The sequence below is a fragment of the Anopheles darlingi genome, chromosome 3 (genome assembly GCF_943734745.1).
Source record: "Anopheles darlingi chromosome 3, idAnoDarlMG_H_01, whole genome shotgun sequence".
Taxonomy (NCBI): Eukaryota; Metazoa; Arthropoda; class Insecta; order Diptera; family Culicidae; genus Anopheles; species Anopheles darlingi.
The window spans coordinates 34,655,939-34,679,578 of NC_064875.1; the positions used below are offsets into that span (position 1 = coordinate 34,655,939).

Consider the following 23,640-nt stretch of genomic DNA (forward strand, 5'->3'; position numbering starts at 1 on the left):
GTACCTGGCGAAATAGGATGTCGTGGAACGCCATCGCGTAATCCTTCGCATGATCGCCCCTCCCCATGTCCCCGAACGCCGATTCCCCTAATCAAAAACACTTTTCTCTCACCTTTTGCCATTCCTCCTCCTTCCTTCCTTCTTTAGCCAGGTCCTTTTCCATCACAACACAACTTTAACTCACTCTGACTCTGACCACAAGTTAATCACTGACCAAAAGTCAGAAATCACACAAGTTAATTACTAACCACAAGTTGGCAAAAATACCAAACCAACCAAAACTGACTATGCATCAAAATGACTATCAACAAGATGACTATGGTGGGAATCTTGGAAGGTCGTTTGCGAAAAACCAAGGTTACTGCATGTAGAACAAAAAACTTCAAGATTTGACAGTTGTGTGACGCGGTTTTTCGCTTTCGCGGTTTTTTCGCTTTCGCGGTTTTTCGCTGTTCCCGGACCCGACCGACGCAGCTATGGGTCCGTCCGGCCCGTCCTGGTGTGGTGATGTACGCCGAAAGACCCCGTTGAATTAAAATTTCCCAGGCCTTCCTGCTGGTTGTTACTTCGGCCATCTTTAATTCACAAGAGGTAAGCAGCAGCCTTCCTTCCTTACCTTACGGTTTTCGGTTACTCCCACTTTCCCTCTGATGTTGTTCTGCTTGGTGGCAAAACGTGTACGCTTCGACCGGTGCGCTGATCTTCTCGATCTACCTCGTCTACGATAATGCTCGGTGGTAGCCACAGTAGCCGGAGGAGGTTATTGATCGGTCCATGAAGCCGAGCTGGAGGCGGTGCAGGAAGGAATCCCGTACGCCGACAGCTTCTACGCGACCCAGCACTACGCACCAGCACTAACCCCAAACCAACATACAGAAAAGATACAGCGTATTATTCGTCGTAATAATGTCGACCAGCAGCAACAGCATCAGCATCAACAGTCGGTCAGTTATCGGCAGCACCAAACCTCTGCGCTTCTTGGTCGTGCCATGCCATGGGGTGAAATCGGATACTGGCGATGCTCAAGATCAAGATATCCGACATACTAGCGGAAAGGTGTGTCGTTACGGAACCTAAATCTCTTTGCCTCTTATAATAATCTGTATGTATAACGATCCTACAGCAACCTTCGTCGCAGCGTGAGGCTGATGAGTTATCGGAAGGCTTTAAACCGTTGGCAAGGACTGAAATCTTCAGCGCAGGCGATCTGGTCGCGATGGATGCCGAGTTTGTGACGCTGAAACCGGAGGAAAGTGAAATCCGTTCCGATGGAAAGATGTTGACGGTGAAACCCCGGGCATCACGTGCATCCGGGGACAGGGCGAGCATGAGATTGTCCCGTTCATAGATGATTACATCTCGACGCAGGAACAGGTGGACGACTATCTGACCAAGTTTTCCGGCATCAAGATATAGTCGAAGACGCACGATTCCGTCGAGGAATGCTTCTACAAGCATTACCTACGGCTACAGGAAAAGGATGACTTTTCCCGGGCGCTCTCGACGTTGTACGAGAAGGGCAAGCCTGTTGGAAATTCCGTAGCTGCGTGAGCCCCAGTACCCGGAGCGGTGGGCCGCTCGCTTTGATCGATCGCTCGATCAAAGGAGATGCGGCAGGAGCGGGTGCTGGGGGAACGCGGGCATCCGCACGATCACCCGATCACGCGGGCGAGGGTGATGCCCGACCGTCGACCGGACCGGACCAACTACGGTTAACTTGCAGGGACTCAACTTTACCAGTCTTCACGGTGCGATGGCGTCAATTCCGGGACTGCAAAACGTTCAGGTTGGTTGATGTAGAAAACGAAAGAAAAGGTGATGGCAGGTAGTGAGATTTATTATTGTTCACTTTATGCGCCCTCAAACAGGTTCAAATTCCCGGACTTCCACAGCCGATTTCTCAGACTCTTTCGTCTACGCCGTCAGGAACGACAACCGGTCGACTAGCCTACTTAACCAGACGACTAGCCTACTTGTGTCCGTTCCAGTGACCAACACCACACAGGCTGCTGTGAACACCATCAACGCCGGTGCTAATAATACCATACTGTCTGGTAACTCGCAAACGACACAAACGGTCGTTTTGACGAATCCACAAACAAGTGGCTCCAGTCTACTCACTCTACCTATTGGTAGGTTTTTGGCCTTTGAAGGAATGCGCTTGGCAAACTCTTTCGTATATTCCATCTTCGCTTTGACGAACCGGTGGACCACTAACGGTGAATGCTGGTCAACCGGGTCAACAGATACAGCTACTGAACATCAGTCAACGGCCTAGGGCGGGCACACCGATTTCCGGTAGGCTAACGATTGCTAAATGATTCCCCAATATATACCGACGTATTGTGTTTGTATATTAAATGGTTTTATAATGGTTCCAACAGGTTCACATCACGGCGGCCAATGTTACTTCAAACACCACACCGAATCAGCTCCTCATGGCTACGAAGCAGCTACAATTGAAGATTCAACAACAGCAACACCATCATCAGTTGCAACAACAGCAGCAAATTATAACCGGAAGCAGTAACCAATCAACGGTTGGCGGAAATAATACCACGCAAATCCACATCCAGCCGCGGCCACGTCCACGTCCTCTCTGCATATTCATCTGTACATTTCTCACCATATACATGGTGTCTATGGCGGCTACATTAGCACGAAGAGCAAGGCGTCGCCGCTGCTCTAGCTCACGACGGGCGCGCCGTCCTGCTCGGCGCGTCCGGCGCCGGTTTCTTCCTCGGGATCCTGATGCTTCCTGATGCGGGACTTGTTGGGGCCCTTGCGCTGAATTTTGAGGCGGAATTTCAGCCTTCATTTCGGGACAACTCGGGGTCCACCTCAAGAAGCATGTCTTCCTCCAGAAGTCCTTCTTGGTCCTGATCGGACTTTAAATCGCCCTGCGTGGGGGAAAAAAGTGTAAAACAAGTTTTCTTCAAAAACTGTTTTCACAAGCTTACCATTTGTTCGCACAATTGCTCAATGTCCAATTCTTCCATTTTTACTTTTGTCGATAAGCCCATCATCGAGGAAGTAGTTCTAGCATGAAAATTTAAAAGTAATACGCTCTAATTTAAGGTGAGACGGAAGGAAGGGCGTGTTTCGCTGTGGAAAATTTCGCTTTTTTCCATTTTTAACAATATTTTATTCTGTACCAGCAGTGACGTTCAGCAACTTCAACGCGGCCGCGGCCACGTCCGCGGAACCCACGCATCGCGTATCGTTGAGCATTTCGGATCATGGCCACTAGGTGGTCATGTGAGCGCGCCATGTCTAGGGTGGTCATGTGAGCGCGGTGAGCAAGGCGGCGCTTCGCCTCCCGCTCACGGCGGGCGCGCCGCCCCGCTATGCGCGTCCGGCGCCGGCTGGTGGTGGTGGATCCTGTCGGTGGTGGTGGTGTCGGGGGCACGGGGCCTGCCTGATCAGGGGGCGGTGCCTGATTAACCGGTGTTCCCGGTGTTCCCGAGGTGGCGGTGGCGTGGCGGTCAACCTCCATAAGCGGCGGTGGCGGTGGCGGTGTTAACCTCCCTCCAGAGTCCTTGTCCTCCATAAGCACATCCTGCGTGGGGGAAAAAAAGTGTAAAACAAAAAGTTTTCTTCAAAAACTGTTTTCACTCGTCGATAAAAATCGTCGATATCCATTTTTTTTCACTGAAAAACACCAAAGCGGCAAAAAAGGACAACCCACGCCGAACCACGCCGTCGAAATGAAATAAAATGTGACGAGGGGGTGGGCGGTGGATTTCCGGAAAAACGGTGTTGCCAAACTTTGAGAGTCGATCGATCGATTTGTCGGATCGACGAATTGATTGACGAAAAAAATTGTTTAAAAACCCAAAAAATTGGCAGCACGTTTTATGGCCAAAAGATTCAAAAATTAGGAAAGGGGGCACTTTTTAAACTATAAGTAAAATTAAGTGAGTGAGTCACAGTGAGTTTCTGAGTGACCGAATATTTGCGGTTTCAAGATATTTCATAAATTACCACTTTTTAGATAAACTAACCGTCATAAAAATATGTGGAACAGTGTTAGGAGGTTAGGGGGTGTAAAAGTTACATTTTACGGTTAAACAGCGATTTTTTGTGACACAAGGTGGGGGGTGGGGCGTATTTCGGCCTTTTACCGAAATGCAAAAAACATCGCACGGGAGAAGACGATTAAATTACATGATATGGATGGTTCGCCGTACCACCACCAAAATTATAACAAAAAACCATTCATCTTACAATAAATTCCATTTGTTTTCAAATGAATAATATTTATCGATGATATCGATAAAAAAATGCATGCGGATGCTTTTAATCAATTTTTTTTGTATTAATCGATGAAACGATTCAGCGAAAACGATTAATCGATTCGATCGATCGTTTCAGGTTATGTTCACGTAAAATCACGCACGTCACGCACAGCTTGGTTTTGTGCGAAGAAACACCTGTTTGTGCGAAGAAAGATTCTTAAGTGGAAGTGAGGTTGGATTTTGCATCCAAAACAATCCAAACAATTTTCAACAGCAACGTCCTGGGTAAGTGAATTTGGTTCAATTTGATAGATCACTCTATGATTTGAGAGATCACGGTATTAATACCAATTTTTTTTGTAACATATTTGCAGGTTGCAATTGATTACTAGTGCGACTTAGTACGAAAAAAGGAATATGGAAAAAAGAACACGGCCCATCATTCGAGAACCGTGAGTATCTAATAGTTTAATTCGTTTATATAGTTAAGTTTCGATAACAGTGTTTAGTACAGTTGCACTAAACAGTAGTGCAGTTCGTTGGATAACAGTGTTTAGTGCAGTTGCTCGTAGTGACGATTAAATGATCGCTCAGGAGGACATCATCTTCATCCAAGGACACCGTAAACGACAAAAGAGGAAGTCGTCGAGAGGTCCGGTTCGGTTGGCGTGATCAAACAAGATAAGCGCACCCAGAAGCCAAAAGTCTGGATGGACAAAGACAAGGAGAACATGAATGGTGAAACTACGGTCACGTTTGATGATACTAGCGCAGTTACTTGGCAGAACAAGGAAGGAAATCGAGATGGCCTCTACAAGGGAGGCTGCAGTGAATTTGCATGCACCGGAGGTGGTCCGCGATCGCGAAGGTGATTGGAACTGTGGTCATTGAAATAACAGGAACGCCTGGCGTAATAAGTGTAATCGCTGTACGACTCCGAAGGGTGATAGTGGCAGTCTCGGCGGTGTTTACGGTAGAGGCGGCAACCGTAACAGGGGCAGACAGCGGTGGTTGCTGCGATCGAGGCTCGTTCGGAAGTAGTCGAGGAGTCTGCGGAGGAGGTGGACTGAACCGCGGACGAGCACATATTACTCCCATCCGGCTGAAGGATTCAAGGTCACATCACAAGCGCAATCGCTACGATGCATATCACCAGTTGCGCACGGTTATTTAATACTATCGATAGCATGTTCGATGTAAGGCAATCAATGTCGTAGTCGTGGAGCGCTGTCCCGGGTTAGGATGGCCAGGTGGTTCCATTTTTTGTTTGTTTGCTGCGGTACATTTTTCATTAGATTAAACCCCGTAATCGACCGGCTGTTTCAACTCAAACTGTTAGTCTCTTGCTAAGAGATCTTCATAAAACCACGTTTATCATCAAGATGCTGGCAAAAGGTTTCCTCTTTTCACAAACCAGCGTGGCACCGGCACGAGACGGCTTATTTGCATTTCAGTTGCGACCTGTGGATTCGTAAGACTTCATTCGTCTCATTCTGGATTGGGGCAAATGGCATCAATCATGCTTACTGGCCAAAGCAGAATCATCTGGCTCTGGTCTGGCTCGGGGAATTCGAAATCCGAGAAAACTCTGACGCTATGATAAAGCCCCACGCTTCTTACGGTCAACGATCGGTCTGGTGATCGGTCTGGTGATCGGTCTGCAAATCAGCTCATTACCCCACACCCACGGTGCTAGTTGGGTAGAAAAGTAGCTGCCATAGTTTGCTGGCCAAAGGTGTTGGTCGTCCGACCAACCTGTGCGGTCGGTCGGTCGGTCATGGCGTTTCGAAGGAGAACACCCGTGGCGAGACGAAAGGTAAATTAACATCCTGCTAATCCTGCACCACATTAGCCGAGGTGCTAGGTGTAATGGCCTAATGGCATTGAAGGCGACGATGAAACGATGGCTACCATTCCAACTCGCCACCGATGGTGGATCGGGAGATCCAGATACGCCGTATGCTAATACGAGTAGTAGTGATGGTGTTGGTGATAAAAAAAAATAATGAAAAAAAAAATAAAACGATTAGCATCGGATAGCGGTGCTCTCACCAAAGGATCCAAACAGTCCACGGAACCTGCATTCGCTCAGCATGTCAACATGTTACTAAAACTAATGTTAACCAACATCCTGTAGCCGAGTAATCGCTCCCAGCATCCGATCTCGACATGAACAGCATCTCGGGATCCGATTCGTTTTTGTGAGTCACCAGTTTCTGGGTCGGTCGTTCGTCGTCCCATTTCACCATACCAGTTCGCCAGTAGCAGCCGACAACAGATTCAAGAGGTTGTCAACACAAAGTGAGTGGCTGTTATTCGTGCCCGGGCACGCCATAACAGTTGGTTAGGAGTGAGACAGAGTGTGATAGTCAGTATAAGATAGTATTAGATAGATAGATATAGTAGAGTCAGTGTGCAGAGTGTCAGAGTTAGTGTGTAAGAGAGTTAACTTAAAAATGAAAAAAAAACAATAAAAATAAAAACAATAACATCAACTGTTGCTAACTGTAACTACTAATTGTTTTGCTCAACTGTCAACGGATTAATCATTTTGATATTAAAATGATACTCATCCTCTCCTTGCCTACCACATCCTTCGTCTACAAACGAAACGGCAACCTCTGCGATTGGGCCTTTCATGCTGTCCAGCAGGTCTTTTGTCAGCTCGTATGCCAATAGATGACGGTTGTTGGCATAACGTCCAGAGCTGTTTTGAAAAGTCTAACCAATTCATTATGTTTCTATTATTATTAATATTTATTATTGATTGTATAATTAATTAGATAAAGGGGAATCTGACTAGACTTTTTGGTTTCCTTAAATTAATTCATTAAATTCAAAAACACGCTCAAAACCATGGTTGGCTAGTTAGGCCAAGGTACTTTAAAAAGACAGGTAGCTTTATGCAGAACAAATCCCCGATCGTATTTTAGAAAAAACTTCAGAGTTTGACATTCACGGGATGGTGGGATGTTTACTTCGGGAACGCTCTTTTCTGTTTTCGCTTTTCCATTGGTGTTTTGAAACGCAGTACGAAAGTTAAAGTTTTTCAACGAAAGTTAAAGTGTTTCAAATATTTTCAACGCTCTGCATAGTATTTCAAAATGCCGTATGCATTTTGTGCAGCTTTGTTATGCAAAAATAACAGAACCAATGTGAAAAATCGTAGCACGATTGTTATGTTTCATACTTTTCCGCGTGAGAGTGAGCTAGCTCAACAATGGATCGCATTTTGCGGACGAGATGCAAATTGGTGTCCGTCTAAATGTAGTGCGATATGTTCGGAGCATTTTAAGGATGAGGATTATCAGTTAGATAAATCTCCATTGATTAAATGTCACAGCAACTTGCGAACCTTGAAGAAAACAGGTATGATATTATACACATTCAAATGAACTTTTCATCTTAGATTAACTTGTTTCTTTTAGCTGTTCCCTCTGTGTACGAATCCAACCAAAATACGCCTGTAAATACGATGCAGCAGGAGGAACAGCTAGTAGTTAAAAGTTACGCTCTGTATAAGTCGTCCGAAGGTACGGGTACGGTTTGGGATTCGGATTCTGCGGTTGAAAATCGGGATCAAGAAGAGATTCCCCCACCTCCTTCGCCCCTCGAATTAGAAAATAAAAGATTGAAGGAAGTTAATGGACAATTGATGAAAAAATTAAGCGAACTTCATAATGAAAATAAAGCACTCAAACAGGAACTCCAAAAAAGCAAAAAAAAAAAATAGAACATATTGAAAGGAGTCCTATAGCTAAAACCAAAATTAACTCTATTATAAAAAATAGGCTTAAAGCAACATTATCAAGTAATCAGTTAGATGTAATTTTAAACGTAAGGAAACGGGTGAAGTGGTCCTTAGACGAAATAAGCGCAGCTCTTACATTAAGGTATTTTTCAAAACAAGCTTATAAATATTTAGCTATAGATTTAAAGTATCCACTTCCTTCCATATCCACATTACAACGCCATGCGAGAACTTTTAACCTTAAGCAAGGTGTGTTAGAAGATGTAATCAATATGATAGGGAACTTTACTCGAACTTTTGAGAAACAGGACAAGGAATGTGTCTTAAGTTTCGATGAAATGAAGGTATCTGAAGTAATGGAGTACGATATTGCAGCAGATGAAATTATGGGTCCTTTTAATTATGTTCAAGTTGTTATGGCGCGTGGCCTTTTCCAAAAATGGAAACAACCCGTATACATCGGATTTGACCAAAAAATGACGAAGGAAATCGTGAATACTTTAATAGAAAAACTTTATCATAAAGGGGTTAATGTGGTATCCATCGTCAGTGATAATGCTTCGACAAATATATCTTGCTGGAAAGAATTGGGTGTAGTAAGCTATAATGAACCCTTTTTTAAACACCCTGTGACAAACACTAGAGTTTATGTGATTCCGGATGCACCCCATCTTTTAAAATTGATGAGAAATTGGCTGCTAAAGCCAGGTTTTGAATATAATGGGCACAAAATTCAATCCGATATATTATGGGATTTAGTATCTGAAAGAGATAATTTAGAAATTACATCGACATTTAAACTAACAAAGGGTCATATTTTGTTGACTTCTTTAGAAAAGCAAAACGTGAGAAAAGCAGCAGAATTATTGTCGCGAACAACGGCTGTTGCTTTGCGGCACTATTATCCACACAATGAGAACGCGATCAATCTTGCCAACGTTATTGAAAAAATAGATTTGTGGTTTAATATTTCTAACTCGTGTAGTCCAGTCGCCAAGCTGGACTATAAAAAAACGTTCACCGGCAATGAAAATCAAATTTCAGCATTAGACGAAATGCACGAGTTCCTTTTAAACATGCGTGTGATAGGAAAAACTAATTTACAGATTTTTCAAAAATCAATGCTCATGCAAATAACAGGCTTAAAACTGTTATTCGTGGATATGAAGGCAAAACATAACATCACATTTTTATCCACACGAAAGGTAAGCATACCACTCGCAAAGCAAGAAATTTTTGTATATCTAATATAATATTTCTTTTCTATATTTACAGCTAAATCAGGATGTGCTGGAAAACTTCTTTTCACAAATTAGACAGATAGGTGGGGTACACGATCACCGTTCACCTAAAAGTTCCGTTCATAGAATTAAGCTAATAGTTTTAGGCAAGACACCAACTATTTTAAAAAAACCATTCTAACATTGAACAAGTTGAGGCAGAAGATCTACAAGAATTTGAAGAAGGTGAAACCTTTATAATGGCGAAATTATTTTCAGGGCCTTCTATCGTAATACCGAATACTGATTTACATGACCGCGAAAACTCGGAAAGTAGTGAAATATTGAGTTCCGTAAGTAGTTCGATGGGTGAAAATACGGGCCAAGAAAGCGACGGACTACAATACATAGTAGGATTTTTAGCGAACAAGTTCAAATCAAAATATCCGGAGCTTAAATTGGGAACACAATCTTTAAACATCAAGAGCGATCATAGCTATTCACATCCTCCCAGCTATCTACAACATTTATCCGTAGGAGGACTGTTTGTGCCATCAGAAGAGTTCCTAAAATCATGTCATAAAATGGAAAAGATATTCCAAAAAATCCACCCTAATGGTAAATTTAAATACACTCAAAATGTTGTAGCCAGATGTTCCACCAAAATAGAAACCCAAATGAAAGATCTACCGCCAACGATAATCAGATATTTTGTTAAGCTTCGAGTGAATGTTCGTATACGATATATCAACATGAAAAATCTCAATGAAAAAAGGTTACTGCCCAAACGGAAATTACCGACTAATGAAAAAAGGGCAATGAAAATGAGGAAGATAGTAAATTAGGAATCAAAACTTGAAGCATTAGTTCGCCGCGGTGAACAATTCGCGCGCGCTTCCGTTGGGGTCAGCAGTTAGCGATACTTTCAAGTGCTAAAAGCGAAACGATGTAGCTAGAACAGTGCAGATTGAAACGTTCCAAATATACCATGACAAAGAGATAAACAACTCAAGACAATGAGGAAAATTATTAGTTGTTATCATTGAAATTATTATTATCAGCAGCATCAGCTGAGCCGGATCAATCTCGAATCGGGCAGATTTTTCCGAAAGCCAAAATAGAATGAAATGAGTCACTGCGTCATCTCACGCCCTTCGACTGCCAAGCAACAAGCTGCCGACCGTTGAATCGATGGCTGCATTACCGCTAGCGGCAGGAGCTAAATCAGCCGAACCGGCGACAACATTACCATCACCAACGGATCCCCTGGCTGTTGCCTCACTATCAACATCCCCATCCTCTTCATCAACGAGCGTTTTCTTGCCCTTCAGCAGCGGTGAGATGGATTTAGAACCGGCTCCGGTCTCCTTCATAACCTCACTCAAACGCGTCTCTGAGATTCGCGGGACGATCCCGACGATCGACTGCCCGTTGTTGGTGCCGCAACTGTTGCTGGTGGCTTCCCACCCTTGCGATACTTCCGCAACACCTTGTACCGCGGCATGCCTTTACACGCAAGTTTTCCACATTAATGCTCGCCTCATCTTCCTCGTATGCTTCTCCCGATTCAGTTTTTTACGACAGCACCCGCAGCTCCTGGATCACGGGCCCCTCGAACAGGTGTCGCAACGCATCGCACACGGCAAAGAACGACCTGCTCTCGCCAATGTACACTATGTTGCTCGGAGCGGACACAATTAGTAATTCACCGGTTCAGCACGCACGATGCATCAACACCGGATTGATCTCCTGATGACCCAGCTGGATGCTGTTGCTTCCTCCACTCCTTCCTTGTCCTTCGAGTGCGATAGGATCGCTTTGCGAAGCGGCATGATCCAAGCAGGCCAATCGCTTAACCACCGATCACAGGTTACTAGATGTGGCTGCAGAATCGACGAAAGCGGAAAGTTGGTATCGGTGAGCGGTACAAACGGTGATTGCTGCGATTCGATCGGCGAAACTCTGTATCGCGAGAATACGCGAATTAATCTTGACGGCCGAAATACTGTGCACTGTGAACCGGATGTGTTGATCTGGAACATACAAACGCGTGGTTCACTCAGCTCGACCGTATCGACCAGCTGCAGTTGGACGAGAGCGAGAAACCGGATAAGATTGTTGTTGCGATAAAGTATCTTGCGCATGTGGCGTCTCATCATACATACCGATTTTTGGAAGCAGAAAACGATGTCGCAGGATTAACGCCGTCGGGAATAACGCCGCCTGCTGTCCAGATAGATAACGCGGACACCAACAATCCGAATGCCAGGGCCAGGGCCAGGGCCAGGGCCAGGGCTTCCGAGTGCGGCCAAACGTGCATCGTCGTTGCTGCAAAAGATAATCGAACATACGAATTACCGAGTAGGAAGCAGGTAGGGGACGGAAACAGCAATTGTCGTAGCAAGGGCAAGCAGAACGAACGTGTTTCGTATCGACGACCGTTGCAGTTGATGTGCTGCTGCTTTTTTGCTCCCTTCAGCTGGGCTCCCTTCATACCATTCGGTCGCCGTCGTCGGTACGGCTTGTTTCCCATTTCCACGGCGTAGAATCCATTTCCTTCCCGTCTCCTTGATGCTAAAACCTGCAACCGAAAATGAGTTAACAAAATAGGTCACCACAAGGCGAGCTATGCAGTTCTATCTCTTACATCGACACACTTGCTGCTGCTGGTCTCCTCCAAATACGGCTTTCGGCTGCGCTTGCCTGGGTGTTATGTTGTTGTGTATGAAGAAACCCGCAAACAGCTATTCGTCGAACCGCTGGCTCATCCTGGATGGCATTCGCTGTTGTCCTCTCGGGCTCTTCTTATCGCCCAGAAGAGCTAGGCGATCGAGCCTTCGTTCCCTTTGAGATGTTATGTGCCAATCGCCTGTGCTTACACATGGCACTTTGCGTCTTATAAATGTTATTGCACAATGTGCATGGAAACTGTTGTGGACGCTGTTTAGACCTCTCTTTTGAGATGTTATGTGCCAATCGCCTGTGCTTGCACATGGCACTTTGCGTCTTATAGATGTTATTGCACAATGAACATGGGAACTGTGCAGCTTTGGAGATCGGAGCCATCTCGGAGATCGGAGCGGTATATGGTGATGGCTCAGCTTCGATCTGCTCTGGGAACTCTTCCGGACTACCGCAAGAAGTAAATAAGACATCGTAGGTATAAGTAACCCACACATCGTGGATCTCTGTTGGTACGTCGTCGAAGACGACGGAGCCTGTAGCAGGCCCTACGTCAATGGGCTCATCTACCTCTGCCGGACGGGCAGAAGTAAATGGGTCACCGTTGACGGAGTCCATAGCTTCGATGATTACCAATGGCCTGCTTAAAGTGCCGTCCGGCTCAATACCTACTTGCTTAATGAAGGTATAATCAAGCTGTGAAAATATTATTTCATTTTAATTATTATTATATTATTATTATTAATGTTATTTAATTGTTAAATCTACATATATATAAAAATGAATCATGTCTGTCCGGATGTCCCTTATACGATCGGAATTGCATGCAGAAACATAAAAAGCAGCAGTAACCGAGTAGTAATAGAAAACAATACCAACAAATCCTATCTATCAGGAACGGTTTGCGATTGGAATGTCCACCGAGATCGTCCGAGAGAGAAGAAAAACCCTCGATCTGATCGATCGACGTTTGAGTAAATTTGAAGTGCGGTGCTTTTAGTTATGATCTACCATGTGACTATGTAAATCATCGTAAGCTGAATACCGGAAAAATGGATCAAATGTGTCGTATTGTAATGTCGTTGACCCATACTACCATTCGAACTTAACGAGCTATGTGCAAATCGAACACTAAAGTCAAAGTATTTTATAAAAAAAAACTTTCGTGGTAATAAAAAAAAATAAATCGTGGTCCCAAATGACGTCATTTAGCCCGAAAGGTAAAGCCTTAAAACTCAAACATCATGTTAACTTTCCAGTTCATATTTACAATCACGTCGCATCTCTATTTCCAACATCACTAACAGACCTAACTATTGATTTGGTTTATTGATAAATCGAATACGACCAAATGATGGAATAGATAAAATAACATCTACTGAAATTTTCAACCATATATCTATATATATCGGATCGATCATTGCGACACACCATACTCGACCACGCTAAGGATGAACCACGCCAATAGGATGAACCAATAGATGAAGCAAAAAAACCGGTAAGGCTGTTCACCGGAATGCCAAGAAAGCTGTGACAAGGGAGACCGCGGTGGACAAAACGGTCTGCTACCCGAAACTAACCCAAGAGCCAGGGCAATTTATGGGGCGGAGCGTACACCCATAAACTGGCCGTTGACTGTAAACACAGATACATAATCACACATCTTAAACTTTCCGAGTCATACCAGGTGTATGCATATGGAACCGCCTTTTTTTGTCAGAAAAAAACTTTTATTCTGCCAAAATGGAGCAACTCTTATTCTTCAAACAAATGACAGTAGTTAACTATACATTTTAACTATCTTTTGGGCAATTTACTATCTTTTGGGCAAATTAACGTTGATTCGATAGAGCCAAGTCTGGTGAGTTAGCCGCAAGCGATAAATGCTCGCAATTGAGGTCTCGTGTAGTCTTCTTGGCCTTGGTCTTCTTCCACGGTGTGGCGGAGCATTTTTATCGAAAAAAAAACAATCGGTCTATATTATCGATTTCGATATTCCAGTCGATTTATGCGGATTTCACGGTCCGAAATCGATTAAGTGTTGCTTGTATAGCTAATAACCGATTCGCGCAATACGGCATGCAATTCGATGTCTTCTAACGTTTTTGTTGGTTTTGGTTGGTTGGTTGTTGGTGAAATTTGGCGGAAACCCCAAAGATTGGCCAAATTTCAAAAAGACAATTTGCGACCGGCGGAAACTATTTGGACACTATTTTAAAACCGGTTTGAAGTATCTTCTTTCTATATATATAAAAATCTCGTGTCACATTTTTTTTGTGTCCAAACTCCTCCGAAACGGCTGAACCGATTCGAACCAAACTTTGTGTGTATCTTCTGTAGGTATCAGAATCGGATGTAAACTATATTTCATCCCCATTACTTAAGTTATTCAAAAACTAGGAAAATTATTTTTCGTAACTTTCTGTTAACCTTTGATTTGATATTTTTCTTAGATTTTTCATACAAAAAAACAAATACTCTCAAATTTTCAAAGCCCTAGCTGAAACAGTTATTTTTTAATGATTTGTTGAAAATCCACTAAATCACCGAACAGTAGTTGCAATACTGAGCGCCAGGGAGCGTTGACAGCGCGAATTAATTTAATTGATGAGAATTTTATCCTAGAAGGCTTAGCTAAAACCGGTTCAACCATACTCAGGCAATATGCACAATTCGAATTTTCGAAATTTCATCAAAGATCAACAAATTATGTATACTCGATACTCGATTGCACTTTTAGTAGGAGGTAAAAAAATCCGCACTTTCCCCAAAGAACAATGATAAATGGAGTGCAATATGAAAAATGCAGATATTTTCATTCGTCGAGTCAGATACAGATATCCAGCCGTATCGATGAAAACACGAAACATTCTTATTCATGTTAAATTCTATAGTTTATTTGCAAGCATTACCTACATCATTAGCTAAAAAAATTGGCATTCATGTCGAATCTATACTGAAAGGCCAACTATCAACATTATCATAAGTGCTGTTGCGCGGAGTCCAAACTCCAGGGGGTAACGTTAGGGGCTCAACTCAGTTATTGGAAGAATGAGTCATTACGTGTGTTCCCTAGAAGGACCCCGGCAGACGGGGGTGTAAAAGGGCAGGAGACTTGCGAATAAAGGGGATTAGAAAACGCCTTTTTCGTCAAATTCTTTGCGAGACCAATAGTATCCCAAAAGCGAAGAGACCCCTTTCCGAGGGCCTAGCACCCACGACAATAAACCTGAGCTCGATAGTCCCTCAAAAGCGAGGAGGAATTAAAGGCGACGGGATTACATACAAAACAAACAGTCTCCATTAGTCGGTGTGCCGGAATGCTTACGATTCCTTCGCAGGCAAAACGGAAGCGTGCCAGCCGAGTATCAACTGCCAATGATAGTTTACTAATAGTAGCTGATTAATCCATGAAATTCAAAAATAAGCTCAAAACCATGGATCATGTAACCAAGGTTGAATCATCGGCAAATATTAACAAAAATTATACACAAAGCAGAAATTCAAAGAAATAGAACATTTCAGTAAAACCTAATCTTCTACGCGTAGCGACGCACGCGGGTCATGCTAGTTTTTATTATATTTTTAGATTTTATAGCCTGCTTCGATCGTTTTCACATTTTATGAAAATATTTAATAATAAATAATAAGTTTAATAATGAAACAAAACTGCATGGGTTTTGTACTTTTGGAGCACATTTTTAAATATTGAATTTCATATTATTATTTTGCACATTTTTTTATATCCATGTGAAATTGTTTATATCGATGTGCTTCAGCACAGCCGATTCACCGCTTTGGCTTTGGCTTCGAAAGTTCTACGGCAGCAATGGGTCACGTACAATATACTGTTTTCGCTGTACACAACTATCTGCTTCTTGCTAATTTTCACATTCTCCTTCTTGATGTGATGCAGGAAATCTTGACTCCTCCCTGGTCCTCGGCGCAACTCCTTGTGTGTAGGATTGATATCAAACAATCTCTGTCGTCTTTACACGATTTTACACCCGGTAGCTTTTAACCTGAAATGATCAGAGATCAGATAAATTTTCGAAACATAAATCTACTTCAAAACACAACAATACTTACCACAATATAATATCACACAAGCACTACACGAGCTATGCACTACACGAGTTTGCAATGCGCCTCTCAGTCGTTTTTTTCGCCAATGACTACGCGATGTAATTTTTCCACTTTCGATCACAATCGCGGAATTCAATTTCTCACTCTTTCTTTGTCGAGAACGGGGTAACTGCATCATATTCACGGTTAGAAATTTCGTATCACACCAACGCGAAGTTGTAATTTCAAAAATAAAATAAATTAACGACCGACGCATTAGGCGACAAGTGTAGGAGCGTCTGGTATCCGCGTATGGTAACCGTGCGGGCGGCAACGCCATAGAGCGATAGGAATCCTAAACAGACAAATCAATGCGTTGGTCGCTTCTCAAAACATGGATGCACTTCGGGGTCTGTTTTATGTCAGCTAGGACTATCTTCGCGTTGGTGACTTTCCCACGCTATCACCAACAGGCTTCTTATATACATTTTGTAATCATTGCATGTGGTAGCATGTAAGGCATGTGGTTTATCCGAAACATATTTTCTAAATATGTAACTCTTGGAGCGAGATCATCCATCTCGCTCGCGCCTATCAATGATAGGAAACGAAAGGGTATATAAACCCTTGAAACTTTGAATAAAACGTCGCTAGCGTATGACCCACTCTGTAGCTGATTAGATTTTTTCAGATTCACAGTGCTGAGCGAACAGGAAACGGTCTAATAAGCCTTCTACAGATGCCGGTCAATGCGCAAGCGCAAGCCCCGCTTATTCGCTTATTACGATAAGCCTGGCGAAGTAGGATGGCGTGGAACGCCATCGCGTTATCCTTCCATGATCGCCCCAACCCGATCGCCCCTCTCCATATCCCCGAACGCCGATTCCCCTAATGGAAAAAACTTTTCTCTTACCTTTTCACATTCCTCCTCCTTCCTTCCTTCTTTAGCCAGGTCCTTTTCCATCACAACTCACAACTCACTAGCCGTGGCCACACGGGGCGAAAATTTGCGCGCAAATTTGCACATTAATGCCAAAATGTTTTCGCTTCGTGTGGCAGGCGTAAAACCCCGAAAATTTATGCCGAAATGTCAAACGTATTGTTTTCATCTGTGTTTTGGCCGCTGAAGTTGATTTCCGAATAAATTTTGCAGTTTTTAACGATTTTGTTGCTGTTGCTGTTATATTTATATTAAAAATGCAAAAACAATACGAAAAGAACCTACATTTTCGTAAATAAAGCGTTCGATAGCGTCAAGGGTTCAGCGAAAAAGTCCGCGGACGTATAAAAGTTTGACAGCGTGTAAGGGTTAAGCGAAACCGTTTTGGCATTAATTTTTTCGTTTGCGCTAGAGTTTTCGCCCCGTGTGGCCACGGCTACTCACTCTCACCACAAGGTAAACAACTAGCCCACTGCCCAAAGGTAAACAACACAAGTTAACTTATTTAACAACCTAAGTTAACACAACTTATTACTGGCAAAACTACAACCATCCACTGATCCAAACCAATCCAAAATGGCTTTCAACAAAATGACTTTGCATCAACCAAAAATGACAGCAAAAACTTTTTATTTCGAGCAGTTGCCAAGGTCACTCCAAGATGGTGGGAGTCTTGGAAGGTCGGTTGCCAAAAACCAAGGTTACTGCATGTAGAACAAAAAACTTCAAGATTTGACAGTTGTGTTTACTTCGGAGACGCGGTTTTTCGCTGTCCCGAAAGACCCCGATTAAATTCGGCCAACTTTAATTCACAAGAGGTAAGCAGCAGCCTTCCTGCTTTCCTTACGGTTTTCGGTTACTCCCACTCTCCCTTGCAGCCTCTGATGTTGTTCTGTTTGGTGGCAAACGCCTTTGGCAATGGTAAAAAGGTCTCGATCTATCTCGTCTACGATAATGCTCGATGGTAGCCTCAAGTACTCGATCAGCCCGGAGGTCCATGAAGCCGAGCTGAAGGCGGTGCAGGGAGGAATCCCGTACGCCGACAGCTTCTACGTGACCCAGCACTCCGGTCGACAATCACATGGTATTCTCGGTACACGCCCAGGTCCACTACCGCAAGTCGATCTTTGGGTTCGTGAAGGGATTCATCGAAAAGAACACCTGGGTCGGACTGATGCCGGGCGATCCGCACCTGTTTGATTATTTGAAGAAGATTCTGCTGTCCGTCTCTCGTCCGTCTCGTGTGTCTCAAATTGGCTCGAAATTGGAACGCAAAGAACAACGAATCAACGACGTCATGCTTCAACCATAATGGACCACAACCCCAACCCAACATATAGAAAAGATATTATTATGTATCGACGAAATTACAATGCGATGCCGCAACTATTCGCTCAAGATCATACACCACCAGCACTTCGCGCAAGTTGAAGATGTAATGCGATTTGGCCGGCGTCGGCAACAGCTTGGCGCACGCAAACTGGTACGTATCCAGCGTCGCACTACTGACGATCATGTTCACCACGTTGATAACGTCGGACGCGTGGCTACCGCGTTTGTACCCATCGAGCATTACGGCCGAGAAGATTTTAAACATAGTCTCGTCGTTGAAGTTACTGATCGCGGAAATTGAAGTGGCACAGGAAACGTGGATAGACGTCCTGGCGACTGCCACCGACCAGCCCGCAAGCTGCCATCACCAGGATATTGCGCAGGTACACCTTCGAGGTGTCCTTCAGATCGTACCAATGCCCCTGATCGAAGTATTGGCGCATCAGCTCGATGGTCGGCTGAGCCCCATACACTTCCTTCACCGGCATGTTCATGTCGTCGATGAACAGTACGCACGTTCGACCGTTCGGTGGCCCGTACACGCCTCGCTTCTTGATTAGCTTCGATATGATCAATTCCTGCGTTTGGTTGGCCGTAATCTGCGTCGTGAAGGTGATGAACGCTCCTGATCCATCTTGCTCATCATGTAGTTCTGGATGTAGTACGTTTTGCCCGTGCGCATTAGAGATCACGGAGAACACACCATAATCGGGATCGCTTACCTTCACATGAATGTCGAGGATGTGCATATAGCGCACCGAATCGAGTGTAGGGACAAGCAGCGTGAAACCAGCTTCATTCTTCATCTGCCTTACCATATCGGGATAGTAGCGCCACGAGTCCTTCTGCTTGAAGTGATACACGTAGTCGATGATCATGCCCTCGCTCGACATGGACACGTCAATCTTCCCGGCAGCCTCCGGTACCGGTACGACATACTAGCGGAAAGGTGTGTCGTTACGGAACCTGAATTGGATTTCAGGTATTGTATCTCTTTGCCTCTTACCTGCAAGCGATGCCCTTTGTGTACAACGATCCTACAGCAAAAAGTTGTCGTCCTGGCGGGTACTGGCACGAGGAGAAGGAGGAGGAGCAAACGAAGGATCGTTAAAGCGGCTATATTTAGCCGTATTTTAATACGGTAAACTATACAAAACGATGGAAGCAGCAGAATTCGGGATATCTCAGGGCGGAGCTCTGAAACTATCATATCTTTTTTTTTTTCAGAATGTACCGAATCTTCGGATTGCAATTACAATGTGTCCAATGGGCGGCGAGTATACGGTCGATAGTAACCGAATATTTGCGAAAGCATCCATAAACAAATTGACTTAATGGATACACATTGATCGGATGTTGACAAGCGAAATTCCAATCATCTGCAAGCATAGTAATAGCACGCTAGCTCTTCTTTTTTTTCATGCTATATCATTCTGTTTGTTTATTTTTAGCCAAAACTACAAAAATTGTTGCTCAACGGGAAAACATTAATTGACCCAGAAGTATGAACACGTGTGAATTTGAAAGTGTGTTACGCTACTATTGCGTTCTATTGTACATGTTCGTGCATTCACAGTGAAACTGACTAAATCGTTTGGCTTACTTCACGTAGATGGATGGCAATTTACCGCTGGGCAGCGCGGTAAACCAAAATTGTTGATTGGAAATAACACTTTCTACCGTACCAAGGGTGACAATCAGCGTTCGTCTTGCTCGTTATACAAGTCGAAAAAGTTTACGCACAAAGCACACTCTCATACAGCCGAGTTCACCGATTTGTCGATAAGCCCATCATCGAGGAAGTAGTTCTAGCATGAAAATTTAAAAGAAATACGCTCTAATTTAAGGTGAGACAGTAGGAAGGGCGTGCTTTGCTATGGAAATTGCGGATTAATAGTTTGTCTTCTTTCAATAAATAATAATTATCTTTCTGATTGTGATTATATGTTCATAGATCTTTGGTGTTATATTTGCTTGATATTTGCTTGATAAATGATAAAATATATATATATTTGGTGATATATTCGTTGGCAGTGCCTGGCGGGAGAAGCAACACGGTGAAACAGTTGCAGATACCATTCCAATTGCGTGTTGGGTTGATTTTTGGTACTGTCCCAGGAATCGAGCACATCGAGGGCGCTCATCCTGCTGAGAAGCCGGCGACGGGTTCGAGGCAGGCGTTTTATCATCAGTATTATATTATGAACTGCATTCTGATTCTGCAAGTTTGTAAGACTGAGCTCGGCGCTGCGATTTACCGCGAGACTGCTAACCGGTGCAGGCGTGGAGGGTAATTCTTTGGCAGGTGATGCGATAGCAATGTAGGTTTTCAATATGTAGGATTCTATCCACGAATGGTCATCATTTGCACGTTTACCGTTTCTGTCAGTCCTTTAATTTGTAATGCTTCCGCAGTGCTGATGAATCCGGATAGGGCTTCCTGCTTTACATTCACCTACCCGCAATACATAAACTGTATGAGGGACTGAGTGGCTCTCGTCTTTAAGTAAAACTGCACGGACACTTTGCTGCTGGGTGCATCTGCGCAAAAGCAAAAGGTGATCGAGTGCACTACCTCTTCGACAATTGCTTTCGAGTTGTTGTAGTACACTCCCGAGAGGCCAAGCGAAGAGTTGTACTTACTGAATGCATGCTGATTAACGGGCATTTGCATGAGCATGAGCTTATAAAATGAGACGGTGGGCGTCACATCCACCAGGTCGCCCTGCACGATGGAATCCGGGCTGAATAGCCTGCCTGCCGACATCGTATTGGTCCACAACAACGCCAACAAAATCTAACCTGAAAAAAACAACGCCAACAAAATCTAACCTGAAAAAACAACACCTACAAAATTTCCCCCAAAAAATAAAAACGAACGAAAGCCCTTATTCTTGGTTTTCTAAATATCTCTTTTTATTTAGAGCCACTAATTACGAGCGAGAAATTATGCTCCTCCGCGGCCGCGACCGCGGCCACGTCCGCGGCCACATGCGCGGAACCCACGCATCGCGTAGCGTTGGGCATTTCGGACCATGGCCACCATATCTAGGTAGGCCATGTGTGCGCGGTGAGCAAGGCGGCGCTTCGCCTCCCGCTCACGGCGGGCACGCCGCCCCGCTCTGCGCGTCCGGCGCCGGCTGGTGGTAGTGTATCCTGTCGGTGGTGTCGGGGGGAGGCCTGCCTGATCCGAATGCCGGGGGCCTGCCTGATCCGAATGCGAGGGGCCTGCCTGATCCGGGGGCGGTGCCTGATTAACCGAGTTGTCCTCCAGCAGCACATCTTCATAATCCTGCGTGGGGGGAAAAAATTGTAAAACAAAAAGTTTTCTTCAAAAACTGTTTTCACTAGCTTACCTTTTGTTCGCACAATTGTATTTTTTTCCAAAAACTGTTTTCACTAGCTCACCTTTTGTTCGCACAATTGCAATTTCCATTTTTTTCCACAGAAAAAAGCAGCACACCAAAGCAGCACACCAAAGCAGCATAAAAGCACAAACCTCGCCGTCGAAATGAAATAAAATCCGGAAACCGGATAAACGGTGTTGCCAAACTTTGACAGTCGATCGATCGATTTGTCGGTAGATTTTTTATCGATCGATCGATTTGTCGGATTGCCCGTATGACAAGGATATTTTTTCAAGCAGAGGGATATTTCCTTCGAGTACATGCTGTCGCTTTCGCTCCTATGGCTGTTTTGGTGCTGTCTCACCATTACCGTGTCGGCACACGCGGTGCTCACCGCGAATGCAACTGTGTGCGATCGAGTTTAAGGCGCGATGAAAAGTTCCCCAGAGTGATGAAAATGAAGAACAGGTTTTTCATTGAAAAATGCATCAAGCACCGCTCAAAACATTTTTAAAAACCATGTTTAATTATTGATAATATGAAACATTACATTTCATTCGATTTAAAACACTTTTTTGTGCAATGTTTAGCATTTTCGGGTGTGATCAGCTATCTAGGAACTTTTCAGGCAACCATAGCCGAAGGCCGCGCGAGAAAGGGACGGCGAGAGTTCTCTCTCTCAGATCTAACGATCGTGAGGTTCGTGAAAGAGTCTCTCCGAGAAACGAAACTGTGTTTTTTTAACCACAAGTTTTTCCGTTAATAATACATGAAATACCGACCAAAACTATGTTAAAACTAATATTGAGTTAAAAAGAACATATCACATTGCATTTTATTGCATTTCCAACACTTTTTCATGCAATGTTGAACATTTTTAAGTGTTATGTGATTCCAACGAACTTTCGAGACAGCCCGATCCGAAGGTGGCGAAAGAAAAGGAGGAAGAGAAAATTGTGAATCAGTTCTCTTCGGCCTTCAAGATGGCCGGAGCGTCGGTGATCGTGCGCTTGGTAAGTTTCATAAAAATACGCATAATTTTCGGATATTTGGTGGTTTCTTATCTTTGCAGGCTTTTATCACCCGCAGCAACGACGTCCGCGAGATCGTGTATGATCTGGTAAGTAATTTAAGTGCTATTTGTATGAATCGTGGTGATCGCGTTGTGTTTCAACGTGAATGTACGTGTTTTGTGTTTTTTCAGGAGTTGGCGCTCCGACAAGCAACGCGAAGGGCAGGCAGCAGAAGAGCGGAAAAGTGTTGCATGTAAGTGCAGTGTTTCGTGAAGTGATTAACAAATGAAAATTGTATGTTAGATTAGTGAAAACGCTTATGAATAAAGTTGGTGAAATTGAAATCATAGTTTTTTGCATGCTTTATGTCGATCCGAAATATGCTTCGGGGCGGGGCTACGGGGTACAGCGATACGGCAGGATGACACACACACCATCGCAAAATGCGTTGAAAATGACACCAATACATGCGCAAAAGGGCTTTTTTGATTGCTCGAAGTTGGGTCGCTTATCGGGTCGCTTAGCGGGTCGCTTAAACAATAAGCGACCCGAAAGAGTGACGTTGAGTGATTTTTGGCATACGGGTGATGAAAAAAATTGTTTAAAAAGCCAAAAAAATTGGCAGCACGTTTTATGGCCAAAATGGTAAAAGACTAAAATAGGCCCCCCACTCACGGTGAGTTACTGAGTGACCGAAAAAATCGTTAAATACCACTTTTTAGATAAGCAAACCTTCATAAAAATCTGCGGAAACGTAAATAAATGTATTAGGGAAGGGGGAGGGGTGGAAAAGTTACATTTTCCCAGTAAAACAACGATTTTTAGGTCACTCAGTAACTCACCGCGAGTGTGGGGGCCTATTTCAGTCTTTTACCGAAAAGCCGTGGCCACACGGGGCGAAAACTCTAGCGCAAACGAAAAAATTAATGCCAAAACGGTTTCGCTTATCCCTTACACGCTGTCAAACTTTTATACGTCCGCGGACTTTTTCGCTGAACCCTTGACGCTATCGAACGCTTTATTTACGAAAATGTAGGTTGTTTTCGTATTGT

At 44.0% G+C, this 23,640-nt stretch overlaps 2 protein-coding genes across 3 annotated transcripts; one reads left to right on the forward strand and one right to left on the reverse strand.

The window, feature by feature from the left end:
- The first annotated feature begins 906 nt into the window (after window positions 1-906).
- Window positions 907-1,366, forward strand: LOC125955477 (uncharacterized). The gene is made up of 2 exons (XM_049686609.1): window positions 907-1,056; window positions 1,124-1,366. Exons 1-2 carry the CDS (start codon window positions 907-909, stop codon window positions 1,346-1,348), a joined length of 375 nt encoding a protein of 124 aa, XP_049542566.1. The 3' UTR covers window positions 1,349-1,366.
- Window positions 1,367-21,126: 19,760 nt separating this feature from the next.
- On the reverse strand, window positions 21,127-21,992 carry LOC125954559 (uncharacterized). 2 transcript variants are annotated; one of them, XR_007469042.1, is made up of 2 exons: window positions 21,585-21,992; window positions 21,127-21,520 (listed from the first exon to the last, which is right to left on the reverse strand). XR_007469042.1 is itself a non-coding variant. In XM_049684961.1 (2 exons), exons 1-2 carry the CDS (start codon window positions 21,895-21,897, stop codon window positions 21,176-21,178), a joined length of 606 nt encoding a protein of 201 aa, XP_049540918.1. In that variant the 5' UTR covers window positions 21,898-21,912; the 3' UTR covers window positions 21,127-21,175. The 2 variants fall into 2 exon arrangements, 1 of the variants encoding a protein (XP_049540918.1); XM_049684961.1 differs by having other exon boundaries at window positions 21,637-21,912.
- Window positions 21,993-23,640: the final 1,648 nt, after the last annotated feature.

Bases quoted from the DNA above. Each gene is read 5' to 3' on its own strand.
- LOC125955477 (XM_049686609.1), top strand. From the start codon at position 907: ATGTCGACCAGCAGCAACAGCATCAGCATCAACAGTCGGTCAGTTATC. The intron at 1,057-1,123 runs GTGTGTCGTTAC...ACGATCCTACAG, and splicing joins TCCGACATACTAGCGGAAAG to CAACCTTCGTCGCAGCGTGA.
- LOC125954559 (XM_049684961.1), bottom strand. From the start codon at position 21,897: ATGTACTCGAAGGAAATATCCCTCTGCTTGAAAAAATATCCTTGTCAT. The intron at 21,521-21,636 runs GTGAGCTAGTGA...CCCCCCACGCAG, and splicing joins TGCAATTGTGCGAACAAAAG to GATTATGAAGATGTGCTGCT.